The 27,578-nt window shown below is 35.2% G+C and overlaps 2 protein-coding genes across 4 annotated transcripts in view; one reads left to right on the plus strand and one right to left on the minus strand.

Moving 5' to 3' along the window:
- LOC123552497 (serine-rich adhesin for platelets-like) overlaps positions 1–15,238 on the plus strand; it is a 50,104-nt gene extending 34,866 nt beyond the window's left edge. For both annotated transcript variants that reach the window (XM_053542001.1, XM_053542002.1), the window contains exons 7-13: positions 700–811; positions 1,405–1,539; positions 3,900–4,035; positions 4,643–4,774; positions 7,027–7,163; positions 7,874–8,083; positions 8,727–15,238. In XM_053542001.1, the coding sequence (XP_053397976.1) occupies positions 700–811; positions 1,405–1,539; positions 3,900–4,035; positions 4,643–4,774; positions 7,027–7,163; positions 7,874–8,083; positions 8,727–8,795 (931 nt within the window). In that variant the 3' untranslated portion in view covers positions 8,796–15,238. The remainder of the gene's footprint in view (positions 1–699; positions 812–1,404; positions 1,540–3,899; positions 4,036–4,642; positions 4,775–7,026; positions 7,164–7,873; positions 8,084–8,726) is intronic.
- A 4,210-nt stretch (positions 15,239–19,448) lies between these two features.
- On the minus strand, positions 19,449–27,330 carry LOC123552498 (IST1 homolog). Of its 2 annotated transcripts, none has more exons than XM_045342211.2 (5): positions 26,930–27,330; positions 22,798–23,251; positions 22,099–22,155; positions 21,569–21,650; positions 19,449–20,504 (listed from the first exon to the last, which is right to left on the minus strand). In XM_045342211.2, exons 1-5 carry the CDS (start codon positions 27,196–27,198, stop codon positions 20,350–20,352), a joined length of 1,017 nt encoding a protein of 338 aa, XP_045198146.2. In that variant the 5' UTR covers positions 27,199–27,330; the 3' UTR covers positions 19,449–20,349. The 2 variants fall into 2 exon arrangements, with proteins under 2 accessions (XP_045198146.2, XP_045198144.2); XM_045342209.2 differs by having other exon boundaries at positions 21,497–21,650; positions 26,930–27,329.
- Positions 27,331–27,578: the final 248 nt, after the last annotated feature.

Below are 27,578 nucleotides of genomic sequence, written 5' to 3' on the forward strand. Positions count from 1 at the left end.
TTACTGTGATAAACTGATTTACATTGCACAGGTTCCATAACTCTATTTTGCTTTTTTACAAAATTATGCCCCTTTTTCGACTAAGAATTTTTTGGTTAAGGTTTTGTATGTAAGCTGGTATCTCAGTACTCACTGATTGGAATGGATTGAAACTTCACACACTTGTTCACTGTCATGATCTGACATGCACAAAGCAGGTCCCATAACTTTATTTTGCTTTTTTAAAAAATTATGCCCCTTTTTCAACATAGAAATTTTTGGTTAAGTTTTTGTATGTAAGCTGATATCTCAGTATCCAGAAATAGGAAAGGATTGAAATTTCACACACTTGTTCACAGTCATGATATGACGCAATAAAAAGGGTGAATAACTCAACTTCGCATTTTACAAAATTATGCCCCTTTTTCAACTTAGGAGTTTTTGGTTAAATTCCTATATGTAAGCTGGTATCTCAGTACCCACTAATGGGAATGGATTGAAACTTCACACACTTGTCCACTGTCATGAGCTGATAAGCACTATGCAGGTTCCATAACCCTATTTTGCTTTTTTACTAAATTATGTTCCTTTTTCGACTCGTATTCATTCAATCGACAAGGCTGTTGAATAGTCGAGCGTTGCTGTCCTCCGACAGCTCTTGTTAACTGTCGGTATAGGAAGGTGCATGCCTGAGAGGAAAGTTTTTATATTGTTCAATAGGGAAATAGATCAGTCTGAAGACCCAGTCAAGCACTTTGTGAGAGAATTCCAGAAATACTGCAGAAATCCCACCATGAAGCTATTCCTTCAGACCAGTAACAAGTTCCATAAGGTATGTGTAACTCTTGTTGAAAAGTGAGCATACAATTTAAAACTATCACTAGGTCTTTTTTTCTTTTTTTTTTTTAGAACATTTTATGTTTTAAGTATTTTGGATAATTTCAATTTATGTAGTTTCAGTATAGACAATTTAGAATTATAGCAACAAACCTCATAAACTTTGGCTGGTTAGAGTTTTTCTTGTCATATTTAAATTTTGATAAAGTACTTTTGGGTAGGAATTTTCTCCAGACTACCAGATTAAACTGTGATAAACCACATTTCTTTACTGGTAAGAGATTCTTTTGTTGACTTTCATATTTTAAACTTTGATAAAGCACATCTGGTTAACCATTAGGGATTTGTTCTTTACTACATTTTGACATTTTGATAAGCTGCATTTCTTTGCTGGTTAGAGATTTTTTTCTTGATTGTTATATTTAAAGTTTGCTAAACTGATTCAAGTCTGGGATATTTCTTTACTGGTTAGAGAGTTTTTTTTGACTGGCAAATTATTTTTTTATAAACCGCAGAGCTAGATTTTCACTGCCTGACTAAATTTATAACTGATTTGGAATTTTCTTTAACTGCCTGTTATTGTTTTAGCTTCAGAGTTATATACCACCAAAAATGGAAGTGAAAGAGTTTGAAACCCACACTCCAATGTTTCCACTGGGGAAGTTCACAGCAGCCCATGTTTGTATGGATAATATGTTACAAAAATTAGTTGTTTTGAAGATGGTGAGTATACTTGTTAATTTGACTCCTCTGATGTTTAACAAAAAATTACTCTGGGGGCTAGAGACCATCAATAAGAATTCCATGATAACATTATGGCTTGTACAGCCTTCCATAAACTGAAACATATTACGGCTGAAAATATATGGATAGTAATACTTTATCTGAGTAATTCTTGCATAAATATTTTGTCCCCCAGTTTACATCATTGGCGTGACATGTCATATTCATGAAAGTTATTTCAGTATGTAATCAGATGTAGCAAATATTGTCAAAGTGTATAATAGAATGTGGTAAACACAGTAAAAGAGTTCAGAAATCACTTGGATTTGTTTACATTACTAACCTATCAGAATTTACTTAATATTACCTTATTCCCACAAATGTGATTACCTTATTCCCAGTAAGTTCCTTGTACTCTACTGAATTGGAGGTCTCTGTGGACTTGGGTCAAAATTTGCTTGGAAACCCACCTTTGCATAGGAAGATTTTCTTGGGAAGATTTCTTTTCCCTTTCATACTCAAAACCAGTTGATACATTTTGTTTTTGGAATATTTAATCTCAGAAAATGGCCCAATCAAATTCCAAAGTTCTTTCCTTCAAATATTGCAAATTTTTGATGTTCCAATTTATAACAAAAATGAACCTGCTTTATACTTTAAGTTTTTGCTCAGGGTAAAAATGATGGTTAGTGAATTTTTTTTAGGGTGGAGTGGATGGGTTTATCTTGTGGATATATATTAGCCTGTTTCAAATTATTCATGTTTAAGTTATTACCATACTTCTGTTTTGGTATGTTTCATATTGTTGTTGGCTCACTGAGCAATGCTCAGGTCAGTTATTGTGATCACTGGATGTCCGGCGTCTGTCATCTGTCGTCAGTTGTCTGTCAACATTTAGCTTGTGTATGCGATAGAGGCTGTATTTTTCAACTGATCTTCGTGAAATTTGGTCAGAATGATGACCTTGATAAAATCTAGGCCACATTCGAAAATGGGTCATCTGGGATTAAAACTAGGTCACTAGGTCAAATCAAAGAAAAACCTTGTGTATGCGATAAAGGCTGTATTTTTCAATTGATCTTCATGAATTTTGGTCAGAATGATTGCTTTGATGAAATCTAGGCCAATTTCGAAAATGGGTCATCTGGGTTCAAAAACTAGGTCACTAGGTCAAATCAAAGAAAAACCTTGTGTATGTGATAGAGGCTGTATTTTTCAACTGATCTTCATGAAATTTGTTCAGAATGATTGCTTTGATGAAATCTAGGCCAATTTCGAAAATGGGTCATCTGGGTTCAAAAACTAGGTCACTAGGTCAAATCAAAGAAAAACCTTGTGTATGTGATAGAGGCTGTATTTTTCAACTGATCTTCATGAAATTTGTTCAGAATGATTACCTTGAAGAAATATAGGCCAAGTTCTAATATGGGTCATCTGGGGTCAAAGACTAGGTCACTAGATCAAATCAAAGAAAAACATTGTGTATGCATTTTACACTGGATCTTCATGAAATTTGATCAGAATGTCTGGATGAAATCTAGGTGGAGCTTAAATTTGGGTCATCTAGGATAAAAAAAAAACTAGGTCACCCGGTCAAATTGAAGAAAAACACTGTGTAAGCAATAGGGGCTGCATTTTACACTTGATATACATAAAATTTAGTCAGAGTGATTGCCTTGATGAAATCTAGGTCAGGTTAGAATTTAGGTCATCTGTGGTCAAAAACTAGTTCACTAGGTCAAATCAAAGAAAATCCTTTTGTAAGCAATAGAGACTGTGTTTTTCAATTGATCTTCATGAAATTTGGTCAGAATGATAGCCTTGATGAAATCAAAGTCAAGTTTGAATATGGGTAATCTGGGGTCTAAAACTAGGTCGCTAGGACAATTCAAAGAGAAACTTTTTGTATGTGATAGACTGTATTTTTCAGTTGAGGTTGATGAAATTAAATCTAGGTCATGTTCGAATGTAGGTCATCTTGGCTCAAAACTAGGTCACTAGGTCAAATTGAAGAAAATACTTGTTTACACTTAAGAGACCACATTTTTGGTCCAATCTTAATGAAAATTGGTCTGAATATTTGTTTCCATGAAATTACTAGGTCAGACATGTTTACACTTATGGTTTGTGTCACAGGTGAACGGCCTAGAGCCATCTTGGCCCTCTTGTTTAATGTTTCCATTGATTAGTGAGTTTTAGTTATAATTGTTTGTATTCTCGGTTTTCTAAACAGAAAAGCTAGCAACTTCAACATACAGATAAAAAAAATTATGATGACCTATAAATGTGTGGTGTGATGTTAAACCGAACAGAGATATAAGATGTACTAGTATTATATGAAAATTCATGTACTATTTCAGTATCCACTGATGGAGTGTGATCAACAGTTATCACTTTATACAAGACTTAAAGATCTTAATCACCCAAATATTGTAACACAGTTGTGGATGTTGGCATATGAAGAAAAGATACAAGTGTGCTCACTCTTTGCTCAAGGTATTGAATGCTTAACATTAGATAATGACTGTTCTGGTGTTTAGAATAAATTCTCAATACAAAAGATTTTGTGGAATATCACATTTATTGGGGATAACATTTTGTGTATATTTCATTGTTGCATTTATCCATTTAATTAAATTTCATTGTACAGTTGTTGAAATCTGCAAATGTTTATCTTGATGAAATTGCCATTTTGGCCAAAAACCAGGAAGTGTACTGAAAGTTGTAAAGTTCTTGGATCACAACCATATCTAAAGATATTGAACTAAAGACGTCACAATTCATCGTATGCCTCACCACAAACCCCGCGATCCATAGATTTGGGCTCTCTCAACTCGAGCATCAATGGCTTGAGAACCTTGGCTTGCAGAAGCAATTCACTTGGTTGCTGGCCATTTTCTGATAATCATTTCGCATATTAAGATCACTCAAATGCCTGGGTAACTCAAGTATTTTGCTTAACCTCTTGCTACCTCAAGTTACACTGTAATGTCAGGCTTTCTTACTAAGTGAAGTTAATGCAATTAAAGATTAAACAATGAGAAGATTCTGTGGCAATTAAAGGAAGAAATAGTTAATTAGATATCTGGAGTTTTTTTTGTAGGTGGAAGCCTTGAGGAATACCTAAGTCATGTTGGAAAATTACCTTGGCCGAGGGTAGTTCTGTATATGAAGCAGATACTGTCAGCTGTAACTCATCTCAATTCCCTTGGTGTTGTTTATCTTAACTGGAATAGTGAGTATTGCAGTAGACTGTTTGTATGATGTTGCATGTGTGTAGGTTTTTAGCTCGCCTGAATCAAACGTTTAGCTTGAGCTATTAATATAAGTTGATGGTCCATCTAACCTGACAGATTCTCCTCATACTAGCATTCAGCTCCATACATCAGTTTTACTTAAGATTGAATCCCAATAACATTCTGAGGTATTTTCATTCTTCAACATAAAAAGTCAGTATATTTCATAATTTTTGGATGATTTCTTCCAAATTGGCAGCATGATGATTAAAAATACCCATATTTGCATATGTTCATGTCACTTGCAATGGAAAATGCATATTGGGGAAGGGTGGGTGGGTAGGGGTAGATAATGTTTCACCTGTCTGTGTATATGTGTGTATCCATGTGAATTGTGTCAAGCCTAGTCCTTTGTCATGCTTTACACAAATGACCACCATAGCAAGATGATTTGTCCGATTCAAGAGGTCAAAGATTTAATGTCATAATAGACGTGTCACTCTAGCTCAAAGGTCAAGCTCACACTTGGAGATCATACTAGAATTTGTTAATTTTTATGCCCCCGAAGGGAGGCATATAGTTTTTGAACCGTCTGTCCGTCTGTCAGTCTGTCGGTCTGTCAGTCTGTCCGCAATTTTCGTGTCCGGTCCATATCTTTGTCATCGATGGATGGATTTTCAAATAACTTGGCGTGAATGTGTACCACAGTAAGACGACGTGTCGCGCGCAAGACCCAGGTCCGTAGCTCAAAGGTCAAGGTCACACTTAGACATTAAAGGATAGTGCATTGATGGGTGTGTCCGGTCCATATCTTTGTCATCGATGGATAGATTTTCAAATAACTTGGCATGAATGTGTACCACAGTAAGGTGACGTGTCGTGCGCAAGACCCAGGTCGGTAGCTCAAAGGTCAAGGTCACACTTAGACTTTAAAGGATAGTGCATTGATGGGCGTGTCCGGTCCATATCTTTGTCAACCATGGATGGATTTTCAAATAACTTGGCATGAATGTGTACCACAGTAAGACGACGTGTCGCGGGCAAGACCCAGGTCCGTAGCTCAAAGGTCAAGGTCACACTTAGACGTTAAAGGTCATTTTTCATGATAGTGCATTGATGGGCGTGTCCGGTCCATATCTTTGTCATTCATGCATGGATTTTAAAATAACTACGCATGAATGTGTGACACAGTAAGACGACGTGTCGCGCGCAAGACCCAGCTCCGTAGGTCAAAGGTCCTAAACTCTAACATCGGCCATAACTATTCATTCAAAGTGCCATCGGGGGCATATGTCATCCTATGGAGACAGCTCTTGTTTTCTGCTCTTTAACTTTTGTATGCATTGATGGATATTCAAATAACTTGGCTTAAACTTTCACCAATGTACTGCTTGCAAGGCACAGACCCCAAGCTCGAAAGATCAAGGTCACAGTTAGTGGTCAGACATCTTTCTTTATCTGGTTTGGTCTGGAACTTTCTATACTTGGATGGGTATTCAGATAATTTGGCATATTCATACACCATAACAAGACGATATATCTAGCAGTGTTTTTTAGGCCCATTTGGGGTGGAAATTGGGCCCCAATCCCAAAGGCAAATTGTATGTTTTTTTCCCCAACTTCAAAGCAAAAATATCCAAAGTAAAAAGAAAGAAAAGACAAGCAATTCAGCCAAGACTGTACTTATGAAACTTTAAACATTTGAACACTTAACTATTCCCAATTTAGGCATTTTACGACTCATTTATCCAAATTGTAAAGGCCCATGCCCAGATCAGTGGAAAGAAACACTGTCTAGTGAACTCAGAGGTCATGGTCATAGTTTTGTCTGTGTTTTATATTTTTGTATGCATGAATTGATATTCAAATAACTTGGCAAAATATTCACCCATTATAAGACAATGTGTCACATGTAAGATTCAGACCACAAGGTCATGGTCACACTTAAAGGTGAAATAATTAAATTAATATTATTCTTGTCCCATCTGTATTGTCTTTATGAATGAATGGATATTCAAATAGTTTTACATAAACATTCACCATAACAAGGCAACATGTCTCTACAAGACTTAGAACCATTGCTATGAGATCAAGGTCACATGTTGGGGGTTCAGTCTTTATAATTTGTCGCCAAAGTGTCATAACTCATCAGAAAATCACTTGTGTGCCCTAATGTTATCTTGTGGGCATCCATGTCCTATAGACACATTTCTAGTTCCATGATTAAGTACTTATTGCTCTACTTGTATAGGTGGAAACATGTTGTATCCAGATGATAGACGTCACACAATACAAGTGGGCAACTTCAGTTTGTCATGTCCTGTGAACTGTCACTGTGATATAGGGACTGTCAAAGATTGTCTTCCATACAATATTTGTCCTCCAGAGGTAAGTGTATCTTGTAAATTGTCAGCTTTAAAAGATTGCTTCCCATACAGTGTCTGTTCTGTAGGGGTAAATTAACACTGGGAATTGTCAGTGGTTTAAGTATGCCTCCCATACGGTAATTGTTTTTAGCTTACTTGAACACAGCTGTCAAACAATGCCTCCAATGTGATGTTTACTATCCAGAGGTAAATGTACATTGTTGTCAGTTTTCAAAGTATGACTCCCATGCAATATCTGTGTAGTAGAAGTTAGTGTTCCTTGTCAGTTAGCAGTGTGATAGACTTCTTTTACCCTGTTAATTTTCTCTGTGAGACAAGGGTTATCAAAGAATGTCTCCCATGCTATATTTGTCCTCTAGAGTTAAGTGTATAATTGAACAACGAGAATTGTCAGCTGTGTCTACTCTTAGTCTTGTAGGGGACTGAATGATCATTTTCTTCAGTGTGCACCACCCATGTTCCAGGTGTCTGCACAGAGTCATATTCATAACTTTGAAATGTCCTTCAGAACTGCAGGTACTTCTAAAGTTCATTGACAGAAATATTTCTTGGATCAGTATGCTTGAGCTGTAGCAGTCATAGCCCCCTTTGTTACTTATAATTACTTACTCCTAGAAAATGCTTCAACAATTCAGAATACAATGGCACAACTCGTAGATATTCTGCTTTATGTGATAGAAAATGTGTATACTTCATCTTTTATAATTACAGCTTTTACAGTGGAACTACAAGGCTGACTTTAGATCAGATATTTGGGGAGCTGGTTGTCTGTTTTATGAAATGGTAGCTGGTACCCCTTTCTTGCATGAGCTTAGACATGAAGACAGGGAAACAGTACATAAACAGATACGAGATGGTTCCCTGCCAGACATTTCATCTTGGAGTAAAGAAAAGAGAAATATTTTATATTTTTGCTGGCAGGTAATTGAACTTTATCATGATTTTTCAATTTAAACAGTATGATAAAGAAATTTTAGGAAAATGGATTTACATTCAGAGTCAATATAATTTTGTAGATTATAATATGGGACACTTAAACCTTTTATAAAATCAAATGATTTATAAAACTTGCTTTTTGTCAAGCCCGCTTGCGGAAGCTAAGATGTCGTCCAAATGGCTGTCGGTGTATGTGTGTGCATGTGTGTGTCGGTCCGTGCGTTCCCAATTTTTCGCAGTATTTATCCCCTTGACAGAACTGGAAGCCATTTTTGAGGTCAAAATTCTAGATGTGTATGGTAATAGGGATAGTTTATAAAATCAGCAGAACATGAGTAAATACGTAAGGACTTGTTATATTCCTTCACACATGTGAAGGTTATTTGGCAGCCATGGAAAAAATTTTTTTGCCAGTAATCAGAAATTCACAGCATTGTGAGAAATTTTTGTCTCAATTGTAGTAGAGTTTATGGCCACCAAGGCAGATTAAATGTGCAATATGAAAAGCATCTATATATGGATGATCATGGAGGGGAGAGGTGGGGGGGGGGGTGTGATTTTGAAATGTGCTGTACAGATCCTCTTAACATTCTTAATACATTGATTAAATTTGTTTGTATGATTTCAGGAAAAAATGGAAGATAGGGGAAGTCTGGAAAGTGTGCTACGTTACATACAGTCCTTGAGAGTTAGATGAGAAAGAACTTGTTATGTGATATGAATTGTTATGTATATAATGTGATATGGGTTGTTACGTATGTAATGTGATATGGATTGGAAATCTCTGGTTTTTAGGCAGTGGCTCGCAGTTTGGTGGAGTAAGACTAGCCTAAAATACTTCTCTTTAGTGAGTCACATACCACTAGACAGGCTACCAGTAATTGCATGTGAGTTTTGAAAAATAAATATATACATGTATATATAAATATATTAGATCATTCGCATAATTGCCTTTTTATGACCTCCATGTAAATAATGCACCTGGTGTTGTGATATTTAAGTCTTGCATTGAAAGAAGAAAAAAATGTATAGAACTGTGTAAAGCACATATTCAAAAAATAAGACTGAAAAGGTTATTTCTATTATAACATGTTATTCAGTGTATTATTGAAATATTAGAGTGAAATATATCTGGTATTTCCACAGTGAAAAATATCTAATTTCACTGGTAAAAAAATATAAAATAGGTAAATTTAGTGAAGACATAAGATAAAAGAATTTGTTTGTTTTACATGTCAGATCAAATATCTCTCACTCGTGAGCACTTCATCAGTCCTGAAGCATATTGCATCTTGTGTTCTCTTGTGAAGGATATTTCAATCTTACGCAGAAACAAATAAATATCCTCTATATATGCACTGAATAAAACATAAAAAAATTTGGAAATAATTCATCTTGCTTTTTATTTAGAAAATGAAGGTTATTGTCAGACTGTTGATTATGTATTTTTACTTTTCCGAACATTTTGTTGAAAACTTAAAAAAATATAACAACCAAATTTGTAGTCATAGCCTCTACTCTCATCTAAAAAGTTGATCACATGTATTGACATGCTGCTGTTTGACTGAGGCCTGATAGGGGTAGCTGAATTCAGAGATCTATGTATAGATCTGGCAAAGTTGATGAATTATTATCCCCTGCTAAATGTATGCCTGATCTCAGTCTGTTAGAAAAAACTGTTGCTGCTGATTTGGTCACAGAAATTAGAAAACTTAGAATATTAAATAACAAGTAATAAACTATTTTTAAAAATGCAAGTTGGTGAATGATCTGATGCATATCAATAATTGTTTTGAAAATATGGTTGTCTAGTTGTAGGCCTACTTGACTGAACTACTAGCTACTGCCTTATTTTTACAATGGAATAGATATATTGTGTCAAAACTGCTGAGCAGTTGAAAAAGTTAGTTTTATATAAGAAGGTATTTTTAGGTACAAATTTGTTTAAACTATATTGTCAGCTACATTACTATAGCATTGACTTTCAAAATAACCCTATTTGTTTTTATATAGCTTACATCTGTAAATAGTTTTATCCTTTACTTTCCACTGTGCCATTTTCTTAACTGTTTTTAATATTTTTTTATATAGTAAACTAAAAAAAGTACCATAATCTATATTTACTCGTTCAGTGTAATGTTACTGTTACAGTGATAACATACAGCACTTGAATCATTTATTCATGATTTGTCTACACTATGATTTATCAGCACTCTCCTATGTGATATGCACAGTCATAATATGCACACTTTCAACACAATTGTTATAAACATGAATTATTAAAATACATATCATTCTGTGTTCAATTTAATCATACTCATTTGATGTAATTTCACATCCATTACCTCAACACACACTTTATATATAAAACAGTCAAACTTTGTTCGCTGGAACTTGGATAATTCGAACAACCACCCTTTGGTAGAACTTGTTGTCCGGTCCTGGTAAATTTATTTTGCTTGATGTCTTTAACTGCCAATAACTCAAACAATTTCAAATTTTTCCAGTCCGGTCTAGTTCAAGCAAACAAAGTTTGACTGTAACTTAAACACGCTCATTCTGTTTCAGTTATTAGAACAACATACATGCTTATCTTAATTAAACACAGGTATTTGTTACTTTAACATTACTTAAGCAAATTTGATCTCAAAATTTTATAATTTTCAGATACAGATCAAGCTGCTATAGGGCAATAAACATTTTGTTGCAATATTAATTATGATCATTTTAATCATGTTAGTACCTAAATCACCTTTGACTATCACACTAATATTTTACTAGTCTTTGCATGTTAAAATATTTTAACATTGCATAACTTCAAAAAATTTTAAGAAATACAAAAATGTCAGGAGTTGATAGTTAGCAAATAACACCCCCCCCACCCCCCAACCCCGCAACCCCGCCTTACAAGAACTATGAATTTGTGTTCATGCATCAGCGGCTAATTGACCTTTTTTTTTTATAGTTTGTAATTTAAAACTATGGAATTAAATCATAACAAATAAAAGTCACCTGTGTTTTATTTTTTGAAATTGGAAATCTGTAAATCGTGACCCCAAGAAATAATGCTATTGACTGAAACCACAAATTTTTCTTTTAACATTAAGGTATAAACAAGATGTAAGAACTTTGAAGTGTTATTTGTTTATGTAGATCTATAACATTTATAAATCCTTTGTATGATAAATTCCTAGAATTGTTTGTAGTTTTTCAGATTTTGGTATTAAATGTTTTATCAGATGTATTGTAACGGATAAAAATAAAAATGTAGTTGTTGATTGTTGAAGTTAAATGTGTAATAATGAGTTACCGATATTTGTTACTATATAATAGTTTATTAGTTGTTGGCTATCTAGGATTATAGACAGTAATGATATTTATTTATTAGACACTTTCACTGTGTTGCGGGAAATACTGTTTGACTATCTTGTTGGGCATAAAAAAGAGAAAGTAATTTTTAATTATTTTGTTAAAAAAAAAAATATATAAATCTTAATAGTCATGTTTTTATAGTGACTATATTTTAGTTTTAAGATAATTTGTAAGAGCAGCAAGCCGAGAGAAAGTTCAGCAGATATAAGATCTTTAAATGTCTAAATGGTCATTTTACATTTTTGTAGAACTGTAAAATATATAGGGGGCCTCCGTGGCTGAGTGGTTAAGGTCACTGACCCCTCACCATAGAGGGTTTGAGCCTCTCTCAGGGCACTGAATTCTACATGTGAGGGAGCCATCCAGCCAGCTTACGGAAGGTCGATGGTTCTACCTAGGTGCCAGTTCGTGATGAAATAAGGCATAGAGGAGCACCTAGGGTCTTCCTCCACCATCAAAGCTGGAAGTTGCCATATGATCTATAATTGTGTCTGTGTGACATTAAACCCTGACAAAAAATTAAAAAAGTATGCACCAAGAGAATTCAAGGACAGTATTAGTCCATCCCAATTTAGGAATGAATCTTGTATTGCCCCATTAAATTATAAACCAGTCAGATTATATGCATGTTGGTATCATAACTCATGGCTTGGAATGATTGTATTTTGGGTCTATTTATTGTAATAATACTAATTGTTAATGGTGTTTAGAGATTCTATTTCTGTTGTAAATCAAGCGACATTTGTCACACAATATTTTGTATATGTTACTTCTTGTTTAAAGTTTTTGTTATTTGTAAATTTGATAGTTTGTACCAGAATTAGATATTTCTGTACTGGTCAGGGGCCACCAACCAGACGCTTTTAGAGGTTTTTCGCCATTTTCTCTTTCATTTCCTTCATTACAACTGTGAAATTTCACATGAACATAGTTAGGTGCACCCTCAAGAAGAAGACTTAATTTGTTTACCCCTAATGAATAATTAATGCCCTTTCCAGGGCCGAATGTAGGGTCAACTAAACTACTTACTTTCACTGCTTGGCAGTACCATATATCTGGACAGTTTTTTAACAGCTGTTATAGGAACCTCTGTACTGATGACATTTTGATATGTAATGTGAAAATGAGTCAAAGTATTCATTATTGGCCTGAAAGATATAAATTTTATTCAGATTTTTGTGTGTGGAAAACTGCTATATGATAGTAAGAAATGCAGTGCGGATTTCCAAATCCCCCATGATAGTTTCATGCTTCAGTATGAATGACGAAATCAAAAAATGAAATTTCCTCCCCAATAAGTTATTTTTGTCAGATATAATTCCACATCATTGTTAAAAAATCAAATGTCTGTTTGACTTATAAAAGATTGCTAAAAATACAGCAAAATTTAGCAGCTACGAAACTGTCCGGTTTGGTGGTCGTCCGGATTTGGTGGTCCTCAACCAGTATATGTTGATTTTACAAATACTGTAAAATCACTTCTATACATGGGGGACTATTTTTTGTGGAATTTGCAGCTGCAGCAGTACAAAATCCCAACAATGAAGAAATGTACATTTCTTTTATCTTGACAAGTAGGAATATACAAATTCATATTCCAACAAAATAGATGTTTTGGGCAAATTCATGAAATTTTGTACTCATGAAATTGAATGATTTCACAGTGTTCTGAAGTGTATGTAATGATATTAATTTTAATAATATTTTAAGTTTTATTGTGTGAATTAGTCTGCAGGTACCAGCAGGTATTTTCAGACATATGTCCTAAGGACAATGTTCGCTTAAACATTAAATTATGGCCTACACAATTTGAAAAAACTTTTGTGTTGAAATACACAAATTCGTATCACCATGAAAAGCAGTTTTGCCCTAAATCATGAAACGTCTTGTCCACGTAAATGATTTGACAGTAGTTGAAAACATTGGTAAAGATATTTCCTAAAAGCTGATTATTCCTGCTGAACAATTGTACCATTGATTGTTACATGTATACTTGAGGACAAAAATTGCCTGATGCATATGTAGGGTATATTTCTTTCCTTCATATTGTACTGTAATATCTTAATTAATGTATTTTCAAGAACGTTTACATATTGTACTTAATTTTATGCTAAATGACGAGTGGTACGTTTGTCCATGTATGAGCAAGTGATCCAGATTTAGAAGCAATTGACAAAAGATTTTTATGAAATTTTTAAGTTGCTACAGTCAGTCATATCATAAATAGAGATTTTTAGAGGCTGTAGTGCTACTTACCGGTAGTAACATTTGCATTAAATCAGCATTATTTTATTGCTAACATTGTGTCATTAATCATTACTTAGCGTAACTTGAGAAAAAAGTAAATTAAATATGCATTATTAGCATTAGTATTACCCTAACCATCAACAGGCATATTATGAACTATAAGGATCTTATGACTGACTGTGTAAGACAGGGTTTTCCCAAACCCGAGGGGGCAGCAGGGATTGGAAAACTCAGTGCTAGCAAGGCTTTTTTTATTCCAGGTTGTCCCAAGTGTTGGGAAAACACCTGCCTTACACAAGCAGTCATGTTAGATCATTTTTCTTGCCAACCAGTGATGTTACAGTAGTATTTTCAAAGATATTTAAAACTAAAAATCACTCATACTTGTAACATCATACAGTGACATCTATGCGCACATGAAGCTTGTGTTTTCTGTAGGGAAAAGACAAGGTGATCTGATCTCCTACCTGAATACCTGTCTTTCACGCTAGTAGGCAAGAAATACGTGGATACTTAAATGTTGAGGTCTGGGTTAATGTTAATAGATCTATTTGCTAAAGTTTGTGAGAAAGAAATATATTCATTATAAACATGAGGCATTTTTCAAATCCTGTATTTATCCTTAGTAAATCCTATTTAAGAAATAATGTATAGAAAACCGTGTTTTAATGTTATTAATACACGGAAAGAGGTTATATGTCTGTGGAATAATTTCACGAGGGCATATACTAAAGTGTATTAATTTAGGTAAAACACGTTTTTGCTATTCATTATTTCGGTTCTAATATGACTATAATCTAAAACTGTGTTACAGTAGATAAAATATAGTAGCGCTCTTTCTTGGTCGCAACAAAAACATTGACATCATTGCACGTTAACGTGACATCATTTTAGCGTAAGCGTGTTCAAACAGAAACAAACATATTAGAAATAGATATATAACACAGGTATATAGGGGAATTCTCGTACAGCATTGTAATATAGCTTTAAATTGTATCCACTACATAGCTGCATACTTAATTTTCTGCAGGTTGTTTGTTTTCTTTCTGTTTTTTTTTCTGTTATTTGATTACAGTGACAGTGGTATTCCAAGGTCTTATAAGATACAGAAATAATGAATTATAATTATCTATCACATCATTCAGCGTTATATAATGCAATGTAGAAACTATTTACTGAACACTGAAAGAAGAATAAAAGTACTCAAGACACACTGTGCCAAAACTGAACAATTACAATAGTTTTATACAAGTATCAATAAATGTTAAATAGCTGCTGAAATATTGTTACAATCCTGATAATAAATACATGAATGATAAGTAGTTATTTGACTTTTTCATTTTCATGTAACTTGTAGCCGGACTTCTAGCCATGTAAAATAGTTGCAGACATATCTTTGATCCTGTGTATTTGTATCCAAGTTTCTTTATAATCTTTATAATCTGCATTGACCACTGAAAAAGAATATCACTGAGTTTAGTTTCTGAATGGGTGCAAAATAAAGAACATTCCAGAAGATTCTGTGGTTCTTACTGTGTCATTTTTAAAGCCCTGATACTACCAACTCTTACCCAGAAGAATGAAATTTCACCTGAAGAGTGGGACATGCTGATTATGTTGTCAGCTCTGTGTTGTTGTATTCACTCTTGTGATCCTTCCAATCTCAGGTATGCTGTGAAGTCAAGAGTGGTCAGCTACTTATATTAATCAACAGTACTATAAAGTTTAATGGCCAAAACTCAAGCATTCTCCAGTGAAATCATTTTTAGCTCATCTGATATTTAGCTAACCTGAGCTTTTTTTGTGACCGCTCAATGTCCGTCGCGCGTCGTCAGTCCGTCAAAAAAAATTTCTTCAAAACCACTGGGCTGAATTACACCAAACTTCACAGGAATGATTCTTGGGTGGTCCCATTTCAAAATTTTTCAAGAATTGAATTCCACACAACTCTGGATGCCATGGCAACCGAAAGGAAAAACTTAAAAAATCTTCTTGTCCAAAACTGCAAGGCATAGAGCCTCAATATGTGGCATGTGACATCATCTAATGGTCCTCTATGAAGATTGTCCAAATTATGCCCCTGGGGTGAAAAGAGGCTCACCAGTTTTATATAGACATATAGGAAATTTGTTTTAGAAAACTTCTTGTCTAAAACCACAAGACCAAGGCCTTTGATATTTGGTTTGTAGCATTGCCTTGAGGTCCTCTACCAAAATTGTTCAAATTATAAGCCTGGGGTAAAAAGAGGCCCTGCCTTGGGGGTCTCCAGTTTTACATAGACTTATATAGGAAAAAAACTTTAAAAATCTTCTTGTCTGATACTGCAAGGCCTATGCTTTTGTTATTTGTTATGTTGCATTGCCTTGTGGTCCTCTACCAGAATTGTTCAAATTATGCTCCTGGGGTGAAAAGAAGCCCTGCCCTGGGGGTCCCAAATTTAACATAGACTTATATAGGGAAAAAAATCTAGTCTGAAAGTTCAAGGCCTAGGCCTTTGATATTTGATATGTAGTGCTGCCTAGTGGATCTCTAACAAGATTGTTCAAATTAATCCATTAGGGTGAAAAGAGGCCCTGGCCTGGGGGTCACTTGTTATATGAGTTATTAGGAATAAATCCTTAAAAATTATCAGATCATATTTCCTAGACAGTTTAATTATAATTACCTGATGACCACAAGCGATTAGGGGTCACTTGACTGTGACCTTGACCTATCGACCTACTTTCTTGTTTTTAGCTCACCAGAGCACTAGGTGCTCAAGGTGACCAGTCATTGTCCGGCGTTCGTCAGCGTGCGGTGTGCTTCAACATTTGCCTTGTTAACACTCTAGAAGCCACATTTGTGACCCAATCTTTATGAAACTTGGTCAGAATGTTTGTCTCGATGAATCCTAGGTCAAGTTCGAAATTGGGTCGTGGGTTCAAAAATATGGTCACTAGGCCAGATCAAAGGAAAATCTTGTTAACACTCTTTAGAGTCCACAGTTTAAGTTTGAAACTGATGAGAATTGGTCAGAACGTTTGTCTTGATGACCTTTAGGTCAAGTTTGAATCTGGGTCATGTGGTCAAAAACTAGGTCACTCGGTCAAATCAAAGGGAAAGCTTGTTAACACTCTAGAGACCACATTTGTGACCTAATCTTTATGAAACTTGGTCAGAATGTTTGTCTTGATGATCTCTAGGTCAAGTTCGAAACTGAGTCATGTTGGATCAAAAACTAGGTCACTAGGCCAGATCAAAGGAAAATCTTATTAACACTCTAAGAGTCCACAGTTTAAGTTTGAAAAGTGTGGGTAAAAAAGTAGGTCACCCGGTCAAATCAAAGGAAAAGCTTGTTAACACTCCAGAGGCCACATTTGTGACCAAATCTTTATGAAACTTGGTCAGAATGTTTGTCTTGATGATCTCTAGGTCAAGTTCGAATCTGGGTCATGTGATGTCAAAAACTAGGTCACCTTCAAATCAAAGGAAAAGCTTGTTAACACCCTAGAGGCCACATTTGTGGGCCAATCTTTATGAAACTTGGTCAATCTGACTAAAGTACTTGATCTTCTAAACGAAGATCTGAGAACGACCTATTCACATTCGTCTTCTGTATATTTTGGATTTCCATTATTGCTATTTTTATGTTATCCAATCAGACGACTTGTTCGATTGTCAAAGGATAAGAAAAATATGCGGTTATTCCAGGACTCGAACCCGGGACCCCTCGCTTACAAAGCAAGTGGCCTACCGACTGAGCTAACCGGCTATCTGATACATTACGACATAAGAATTGTAAATATCAAAAGTCAATGCTACATGTAGATTTGCAAGATGTTGTAAGCTAGGCTCTGATTGGCTAGCGAAAGAGCCGTCAGAACGAGGCAATGAATAGGTCGTTTTCAGATCCTATGCGTAGCGTAATAGGAGATGTACTTTAGTCAGATTGGAAACTTGGTCAGAATGTTTGTCTTGATGATCTCTAGGTCAAGTTCGAATCTGGATCATGTGGGCTCAAGAACTAGGTCACCCTGTCAAATCAAAGGAAAAGCTTGTTAACACTCCAGAGGCCACATTTGTGACAAAAGCTTGGTCAGTAGGCCAGATCAGCTCTGGTGAGCGATAAAGGGCCATCATGGCTCTCTTGTTTAAGATACTGCCTTGAAATTTGGATGACATGTAAAGTTTTGCACATTAATCTTAAAACGGACTTTCAGTGACCTACCTTTTTACAAATTAGCATCAGTGTGCCATTTTAAACATGTGGCTCATATTACTCAGGTGAGCGATTCAGGGTCATCATGACCCTCTTGTATTATAGTGCAATGTGCGATATATGATCGTAATTTGCAATTTTTGTGTAAATAGGTCATATATATTTTGTTGCATTTTTATTAACGTGAAGCACGTAAAACTTTTTAATTACCATAGCTATGTATAACTGGCGCAGTCGCTTTTTCATCTCGTGATTGGAATTTGATAGAAAATGTTCGCACTGCTAGTCCACTTGTTTACCTAAAAATAAGCCAGAGTGCAGCACGACTTCAAGGTGACCGAAAGTTGCAGGTGGGAAGTGGAAATAAACAACAAATGAGTATTGCTGTTGATAATGCACGTAAAGTCGTCACCCATAATAGATAGTAAGACACATGTTTAGTTATGTAATACTTTGGCAAACATGAAGTAGACGCCATAACAATGTTCGGTCATCTGTGTCTTGATCCTCAAATGGTATAAACGATTCACAAGTAGCCCAGAACTGCTAAAACACACCCAAGTTGGAGAGAGAAAACAACTAGAAGACACTTTTGTAAAAAAGAGCATGTCTCCCCCAATGCAAAGTCATATTGGCAAGAAGTCAATAGGGGTCAGGAGCGAAAGTCAGAGACACTGATGGTTGGCTGCAATAGGGATCATGTCCAGTCATACTAAGTTTCAATATTCTTAGCCTAGTGGTTAAGTTACTGTTCTGGCTCCTGTGACCTTGACCTTTGATCAAGTGACCCCAAAATAAATGGGGGTCATCTACTCTGCATGTCCAATCATCCTACGAAGTTTCAACATTCTAGGTCAAGTGGTTCTCAAGTTATTGATCGGAAATGGTTTTCCATGTTCAGGCCCCTGTGGCCTTGACCTTTAACTGAGTGACCCCAAAATCATGGGGTCATCTACTCTGCATGACCAATCATCCTTTGAAGTTGCAACATTCTGGATCAAGTTGTTTTCAAGTTATTGATCGGAAATGGTTTTCAATGTTCAGACCCCTGTGACCTTGACCTTTAACGGAGTGACCCCAAAAACAATAGAGGTCATTTATTCTGCATGACCACTCATCCTATGAAGTTTCAACATTCTGGGTCAAGTGGTTCTCAAGTTATTGATCGGAAACGATTTTCCATGTTCAGGCCCCTGTGACCTTGACCTTTAACAGAGTGACCCCAAAATCAATAGGGGTCATCTACTCTGCATTACCAATCAATCTATGAAGTTTCAACATTCTGGGTCAAGTTGTTCTCAAGTTATTGATCGGAAATGAAGTGTGACATATGGACAGACGGACGGAGAGGGCAAAAACAATGTCTCCCCTAAAGTCTACATTATTTTTGAACAACCCTGGCACAATGCTGAATGGTCACATAGTGCCCTGGTGAACTAAAACGGAATTTGTTAAGTATTCAAGACAGAATTACCATAACTGAACTTTACACTTCCTCATACTGTCAAACTAAGGAGGAATAACAGAAGTTAGTTAAACTAAAGCCGTTTTCTTTATTCATATCAGTGACAACATAGCCTAAAAATGTAGGTATAGTTAATTACTTTAATTACTCATAACAAAGACATATATATAAATGAAATACACAAAGAAAAATAAGGTAAAATGCACCTAATACACGTAAAAAACGATAGAACAAAACTTGATGAATACCGGTAGTTTCAAAAATTTGGATTGACCCTAAAGTAACCACAGTGAAAAGTTGTGTACTTTAAATAGATAAAACACTGCATCTAGTCCTCGGTTTGCCTCACCCTTGTCAATCCAAGAAGTTTCAGTAAATTCTTCTCAACCTATAAAATAATCCAGCTGTATACAGGAATAATATATATCAGTACTTCACTTGATTTTGTATTCAGATATGTAAAATATTATAGTGTAATATTTTGTTCTTATCATAACTTAAAATTAGGAAATGACCCCTAAATGGTCAGAAGACTTTGAAGGATCACACTAAACTCTAATATTTAGTTCTGCTGCTGTCCTATTTCAGTTTCATTTCTCATAAATAACTGATGCTGAAAGCCTGAAACTATTGTTTTCCATGGTTGCCAACAGACCAACCACAGGAATAGTTGCAAGTGTCTACACACAGGAATAGTTGCAAGTGTCTACAGAGTACATTGATTGAAATAAATTCTCTTAAAAACTCTAAAACATATATTATGATATTGTACAAAAAATTGATTCAGTTTTTTTTATAATGTTTATCCATACTTCCATTAAATAGTCACTACTGAAGAAACTGATGCACAGTAATGACTATAAATGATACTTGTACTATCAATTTCAAAGATTTACAAAATAAATTATATAAGAGTCTTGTGTAATTAATTATTCTGAAATTAACACTGTGTCATTTTGGTGCACTTGTTCACTTTTTCTTCTTCAACTCTTCAAATCTCCGTGACAGGTCGTCAAAGTCTACGTCATCACCTCCCGCTGATGTTGATCCTGGTGGATCAGGTAAAGTGTTGTTGGGCACAGCCGGTAGATCGGGGAAACTATCCATAGGTTTTTGTACTTGTTCTAGGGAAAAAATATATACAACATTTTCAGTTTCAATCAATCCCTTTCTGTGGGAAACATCATTGTTCAACAGCATTTCAATTTTGTAACAATGGTAAGATGAGAGCCAGTTTTCCTGAGTTCCAGTACTGACTAGTTTCCTATTAGGGAATTTACAACTTCCCCACATGAATAAGAGCTGGAGGATAAAAGACGTTAGACATACTGTCTTCACCTTACCTGCAGCTGAACACTTCATTGACAGCCTTGTACTCTTGTAAACTAACCCAGTGGGTAACATGTACATCCCTTTCTACCATGTACAAAGAAATCTGTGTTAACCTTGAAATATCTAGTATACGGTATACCCAACTGTTTTATTATAAATTAAAGTTACTTAGAAGAAACACATTCAAAACTTGCTTCCAATATTGAATTGTACAATAAAAGTATACATAAATTTACATCTTCAGCATAAGTGAGATGCTAAAATACTAAAATGACCAATCCATAATAAATGATAAGGTAAAATCTTGGCAACAAAACTAAAAATAAATAAAATGCAACCATGGGTGTATTAGGAAGAAATAGTACCACAGTGATCACGACACATGGAGCCGTTTGAAAAGTCTATATTAACTAATACAGAAAATCTGTACAACAATGTATACAATATATTTATATTTAGCAAGCAAAAGTACCTGCATGCTCTGTTTGACCATTTATTGTGAAACAACACAAAAAACATTTTGACTTGATATACCTGCATGCTAGTTACAACAACCATATCAAAAACTTACATGCACTGTGAGAGTTTATATAAAATGAAGAATGAAATGCCTAACTTACAGTCAATATACCTGCAAACCCTCCAAATGTAAAAAAGAACTTTTGAATGATTTGGACTTCCTTAAAAAAAATTGTCACCTCACTGTGAAACTATTCAATTTCCAACTTTATCAATACAAACATAAAATAAATTCCCAATGAGGTGGCCTTTCACAATAACTTACTAGGAGATGGAGGGTGTGTACTGTAAGCAGGGGGTGGAGAATGTTCGTTTGGAGGTGCTGATGCAGATATACCTGGTCCAGGTGGTGGGTAACCTGGACTGCCGGCTGCCGGAACACTCGGCACTGGAGGCGGCATCTTGTAGTCTGACTGAGGCTGTAACAGAGTTAGATTTTAAAGCTTTGCCTTGCATATTAATATTTTCATAATAATGTTCCAAATAGTCTTCATAATTATATCTAATCATTTTAGCAGATTTTACACTTTTTTTGCAATGCCCTTTAATTATCTAATTAATCCAACTATAATGCTATCTAATTAATCTAACTTTAATTCTACATTTCTAATAATAATGACCCTGTTTTCTTTAAATAAATTACATTTTCAATATGAACCAGAATGATTGTAAAAAGCTTTTCTAGTTCTACAAATTTTATGTTTGCTATACCAGTGTTGTTTGTTGCAACTGATGCAGCCTAAAGTTCAATGAATAACATTGTTGTCACTTTTTACATACTAACATGTTCTCAAATTCTCAAATAAATATGTAAATCAGGCAGTCAGTTACTGTTAAGACTTTTAAAAGATATACATGGAAACAAACCTTTTGTGGCTGGGGAGGGGGATAATACATAGCCCCTTGACTGGGTGGTCCTGGAGGCTGTGTAGAAAAAAATATTAATCAAATTACTTTAAAAATCAAAACAATGATAATAAATGAACAAGTACTGGTAAAAGGAAGTCTTACAAAATTTATTTCTTTAATCTTTTCAAGTTTTTGGATATGTTATAATCTAATATATCCAACATTTTTAGGTGTTCTTGAATCTAAATTATGAAACATAATGAAATGAAATAATTTATGTTTGTAAATCAACTGAAAACTAACTAGAGCTATCACTGAAGGTGATTAATGTACCCACACACACACTGACACAGTACATTGCAATTTGATGCACACATTGCATAATTATGTGGACTGTATGTATATAGTCTCTATGTATATAGTATAGTAACAAAAAAGGTCCCATAACTCTGCAATTTTTTTTTCTTAAAGAACCTAACATGCACCATGCACAACTACTGTTCTTACTGATGACTTGTGTCAAGTTTCATTAAACTGTATTACGGGGATGAGGAGAGTTGGTGTGCACAAGATTGTGTCTACTGACAGACTGGCGGACAGACAACCTGAAACCAGTATACACCCCCTTACAACTTCTTTGTTCAGGGGGTACAAATATGATTATAATATTGCCTATGTGATCATTATTATAACATAGGCAAGGGCTTCAAACTATACCTGAGGTTGTGGTGGATACTGCTGAGGTTCTAGAAATCCACCGCCACCACCACCGCTGTATCCGCCACCACCGCTGTATCCGCCACCGCCGCTGTATCCGCCACCGCCGCCTTTCCTGTTCTCGTCTAAATCAATCAACAAATTCTCTGCAGAGAATATTTCATCTTGTGCCATTACGGATGGATCAGGCTCAAATGGAACATTATATGACCTTGCAATTTCAATCATGTACCTCTCAATAAGAATTTTTGGTGGAGCTTGAACACCAAGTTTATGCATGACTTTTTCACTAACATTGTTCAAGGCATTTGTGCGACATGCTTGTCCAAATTCTTTACCATATTTTCTTGAAAACTCATCTGCAATCACTTTAAGTTCTGCACAATCTGTTTGCAGTCTTGGGGCAGCCCAAATCATACTTGCAATTGCCTCCTCCAGCCCAGGATCTAACTCCCTGTCATAAAAGATAAGGAAAATGATTGTGCAACATTTATAATTGATATAATCAGATTCATTTGAGTGAAGTTTTTTAACATTGTGGCAGTGGCCCAGTTGTACAATAGTTGTTACTTCAGTGCTAGGTGTTGAGGCATTGAGTTAAAATACTACTTAAGACTAATTAAAAATCCCACTGACTGTATTACACTCTATGAACAAATATATTATAATATGCTTTTAACCAGTACTAAATAATAAACAAAATATAACCTGCAATATCCTACATAAAATAATTAGCTTATATTCTGAAACTAGCATACATAACGGGCAATGAATGATAAATATTAAGGATGACTACCCGTAACAGGCCTCAATTTCTCCAAAAGCTACATACAACTTGATAATGTAAGCTTTGAAAATGTCAAACGATAGAAATAAGGTGCATATTGACAAGTTATATAGTGACAGAAGTTCTCAAAAATTTCCTTTACATTACCTCCCCTGATAATTTTGGTTTTTCATGAGTTTACATTATCTCCCCTGAAAACTAGAAAAAAATAATTTTCTCCTTTTCCCAAGGGGAATTTTAGATTTCTTTTTGATATTTGTATCAGAATCATATAATGCAGCTTTCTACCGCAAAATTTTCTCGAAACTCAAGCTCAGATTCTCATAGTCAAAGAAATTATATATTTCCCATAGGCATCAATGTTAACTTCAATACCGATTATCTCCCCAAAAAATGATAAAATTCTAAAAATCTCTCGGTGAAACGTTTTTAATTTTGAATCAATGTCTTTAAAGTGACCAAATTTCATTTAAATATTACCATCCAGTTACAAGATATGAAATATGGCTATTACACCATGTTATCCTTAAAGTAGGTATAGCCAGCTTGACCAATTTCTACCTTGTGTAAACTGTTCAACTTTAATGGCTGAGAAAGGCCCTAAAATAATCTTTTAGGATTTCTTACAACATAGCCTTGTTTAGCCTTGCTCATTTGGCTTGCCACGATGGCTTATTTTATAATCTGATATTTTATAGACATCATTCCTCTAAGCCTTTAATACCCGTATCTGTCTGTTAGAAAAACAAAGACATTAAAAACTAGAATGTGTCTGTAGGACACAGGGTGTGCCCCCCACTGGTACATTTGTCACAAATAAGGGGAAATCATTCAAATGTTTGCAGTCTTAATGGGGTATAGCCTCAAAAAAAAAAATATGAAATGGATTCATTATTCTATACCATATACTTTTTGAGCTATGAGCATCACAAACAAAATATCCACTATTTCGGCTATTTCAAGGGCCATAACTCTGTAATAAACGCTAAAATTCTCAAGAAGAATGCCAAGTGTGTAAGGTCACATTATGATAAAGACTCAAGCAAGGTTTCATAAATTTACATTAAATACTTTTTGAGTGAGGCACATAATTAAGTGAAAATGTGCATTTTTTTGACTATTTCAGGGGCTATAACTCTGGAAATAGGGGGGGGGGGGTGGGGGCGGACCCAGATGAAAAATAGGAGGTGCGCAAGTTCATATCATGATAAAGATTCATGCAAGGTTTCATCAATTTATATCAAATACTTTTTGAGCTAGGCGTGTTACAAGGTGGAAATGTGCATTTCTGACTATTTCAGGGGCCATAACTCTAGAAATAGGGGGCGGACCCAGATGAAAAATAGGAGGTGCGCAAGTTCATATCATGATTAAGACTCATGCAAGGTTTCATGAATCTATATCAAATACTTTTTGAGCTAGGCATGTCACAAGGTGAAAATGTGCATTTCTGACTATTTCAGGGGCCATAACTCTAAAAATATGGGCCGGAGCCAGACAAAAAATAGGAGGTGCGCAAGTTCATACCATGATAAAGACTCATGCAAGGTTTCATCAATGTATATCAAATACTTTTTGAGCTAGGCGTGCCACAAGGTGAAAATGTGCATTTTTGACTACTTCAGGGGCCATAACTCTAAAAATAGGGGGCGGAGTTAGACAAAAAATAGGAGGTGCGCAAGTTCATACCATGATAAAGACTCATGCAAGGTTTCATCAATGTATATCAAATACTTTTTGAGCTAGGCGTGTCACAAGGTGAAAATGTGCATTTTTGACTATTTCAGGGGCCATAACTCTAAAATTAGGGGGCAGTGCCAGACAAAAAATTGAAGGTGCACAAGTTCATATCATGATAAAGGCTCATGCAAGGTTTCATTAATTTATATCAAATACTTTTTGAGCTAGGCGTGTCACGAACTTCGGACAGACGCACGGACAGACGCGAGCAAATCTATATGCCCCCACCACTCGTGTGTGTGTGTGTGTGTGGGGTGGGGGGGGGGAATAACAGAATAAAATGCATAATTTTAAATAAGCAGCGGACAGAAACAAAACACAAAATATAAATTCAACTAGAAATGTGTAACAGACACGGTTGCCTCCGCAACATGAGAAAGGTCATACAGGCATGGTACTGCTCACAAACTAAAAGAAGGACCCTTGGCCCTATTTATTTACAAAAAAAAATATTGTAGCAAAACCAGAAAATTTAGTAATCTGTATATGTAGTGAAAATTTGCTAAGTTCAACCAAGGACTGTGACCTTGACCTTTGAGCTAGTGAAATGGTGTTGCGCACGACACATCGTCTATCCATGCATATCATTTGTGTCAAATTATTTTGAAATCGGACCATGCATGTCAAAGTTATGGAACGGACACGAAGACCACATTATCAGTATATATGTAGTGAAAATTGGCTAAGTTCAACCAAGAAATGTGACCTTGACCTTTGAGCTAGTGAAATGGTTATTGCGCATGACATATCGTCTATCCATGCTTATCCTTTGTGACAAATTATTCCGAAATCGGACCATGAATGTCAAAGTTATGGCCTGGACACAAAAATCACTTATGTAGTGAAAATTGGCTAAGTTCAACCAAGGACTGTGACCTTGACCTTTAAGCTAGTGAAATGGTTTTGCGCATGACACATTGTCTATCCATGCTTACATTTGTGTCAAATTATTCTGAAATCAGACCATGCATGTCAAAGTTATGGCCCAGACACGAACACCAACCCTTCCCAAACACACACACACACACGGACAGGGGCAACACTATATGTCCCCCCATTTTATGGCAGGGGCATAAAAAAAAGGCAGCAGGTAGTTTCATGTTTTCTGGTATATGTACAATGTATTTGAAAGGATTACATCTCTGAATGAATTTATGCTGAATGTACCCACTGACATTTTTTGAATGTGTATTTTATGATTTGTTTCTGCAATTTAGTATCATCGGCAGTGTATTGAAACCGGTGTCAGGGCAGATATCTCCTCACACCTGTTTGCACATATTTCCCAAGATTTAAGTCTCTTTTTTTAAAATCATGAGATATATTCAACACATTTAAAGCTTCTACATGAATATTAATATATAATTTATTTAAGCAAGTAAGTCTGACCCGAGTATTTTAATTTTATGTCTTTGGTGGATTTTTTAACATCTTTATTTTCCTATTAAAAATAAAATCCTAACAGTAAAAACAAAGAAGTATAAATACACAGAATCCCAACTGGAGATAATCTCACATAGGCACGTTGGCATTATCTTACAATAAAATAACAGCTCGTAAAATAAGTCACCCCATTTTTAGTTATTAAAATATTGTTTTACTCACTTTTGTGTTTGAATAAGTCCGAACCTAGCCAGCAGTAGGTCACAGTACATTTCTAACAGTTCCATTGCCTCAACAAGGTAGTCCTCTCTGACGATATGCTCAACCCTGATTCTTGCTCTGTCATCTTTCCCACCTGTAATATAGTCTGCAATTTCTTTTCTTGCTTTTTGTCCAATTTCTGTCTTCTTCTTTTCCAAAAGTTTCAGGCGATTTATTGTTAATCGAAGGTTTGTTTTTAATTTATTGTAATTTGGCCCGCTGCTGAACATCTTGCCTCTTCACTTCAAACGAATAACGTTATCTGAATTACGACTGGTAACCATTAATGAGTGCTTTTTATTTAGAAATAGTCACAGGACTCTGACTGTTTGTTGTTGACAATCTCACTTCCGGATTTTTCGATAGACTGGTTTAGTTTACTACTTTTACTTATCGTACTTACTTTGCAGTTTGGATATCTACCATTTTATCGAGCGATAATCATCAAAATTACATTTTATTGTTTCTTAAAAATGTGTTATCAAACAAAAGAGATGTTTTGATTGAAAAAAATAACGATATATCTAAAACAAATTAAATAAAATGCGACGAACCAACAGGGCCAAAATGGAAAATGAACTACCAGTCTATAATATATGTTCGCCGATAA

Source organism: Mercenaria mercenaria, chromosome 4, assembly GCF_021730395.1.
Source record: "Mercenaria mercenaria strain notata chromosome 4, MADL_Memer_1, whole genome shotgun sequence".
NCBI lineage: Eukaryota > Metazoa > Mollusca > Bivalvia > Venerida > Veneridae > Mercenaria > Mercenaria mercenaria.

Excerpts from the sequence above, each read along its gene's own strand:
- LOC123552498 (XM_045342209.2), bottom strand. The coding sequence starts at position 27,198 with ATGTTCAGCAGCGGGCCAAATTACAATAAATTAAAAACAAACCTTCGA. Across the intron at positions 23,252-26,929 it reads GGACTTATTCAAACACAAAA|GGAGTTAGATCCTGGGCTGG; the intron begins GTGAGTAAAACA and ends CTTTTATGACAG. Across the intron at positions 20,505-21,496 it reads TACACACCCTCCATCTCCTA|AACAAGTACAAAAACCTATG; the intron begins GTAAGTTATTGT and ends TTTTTTCCCTAG.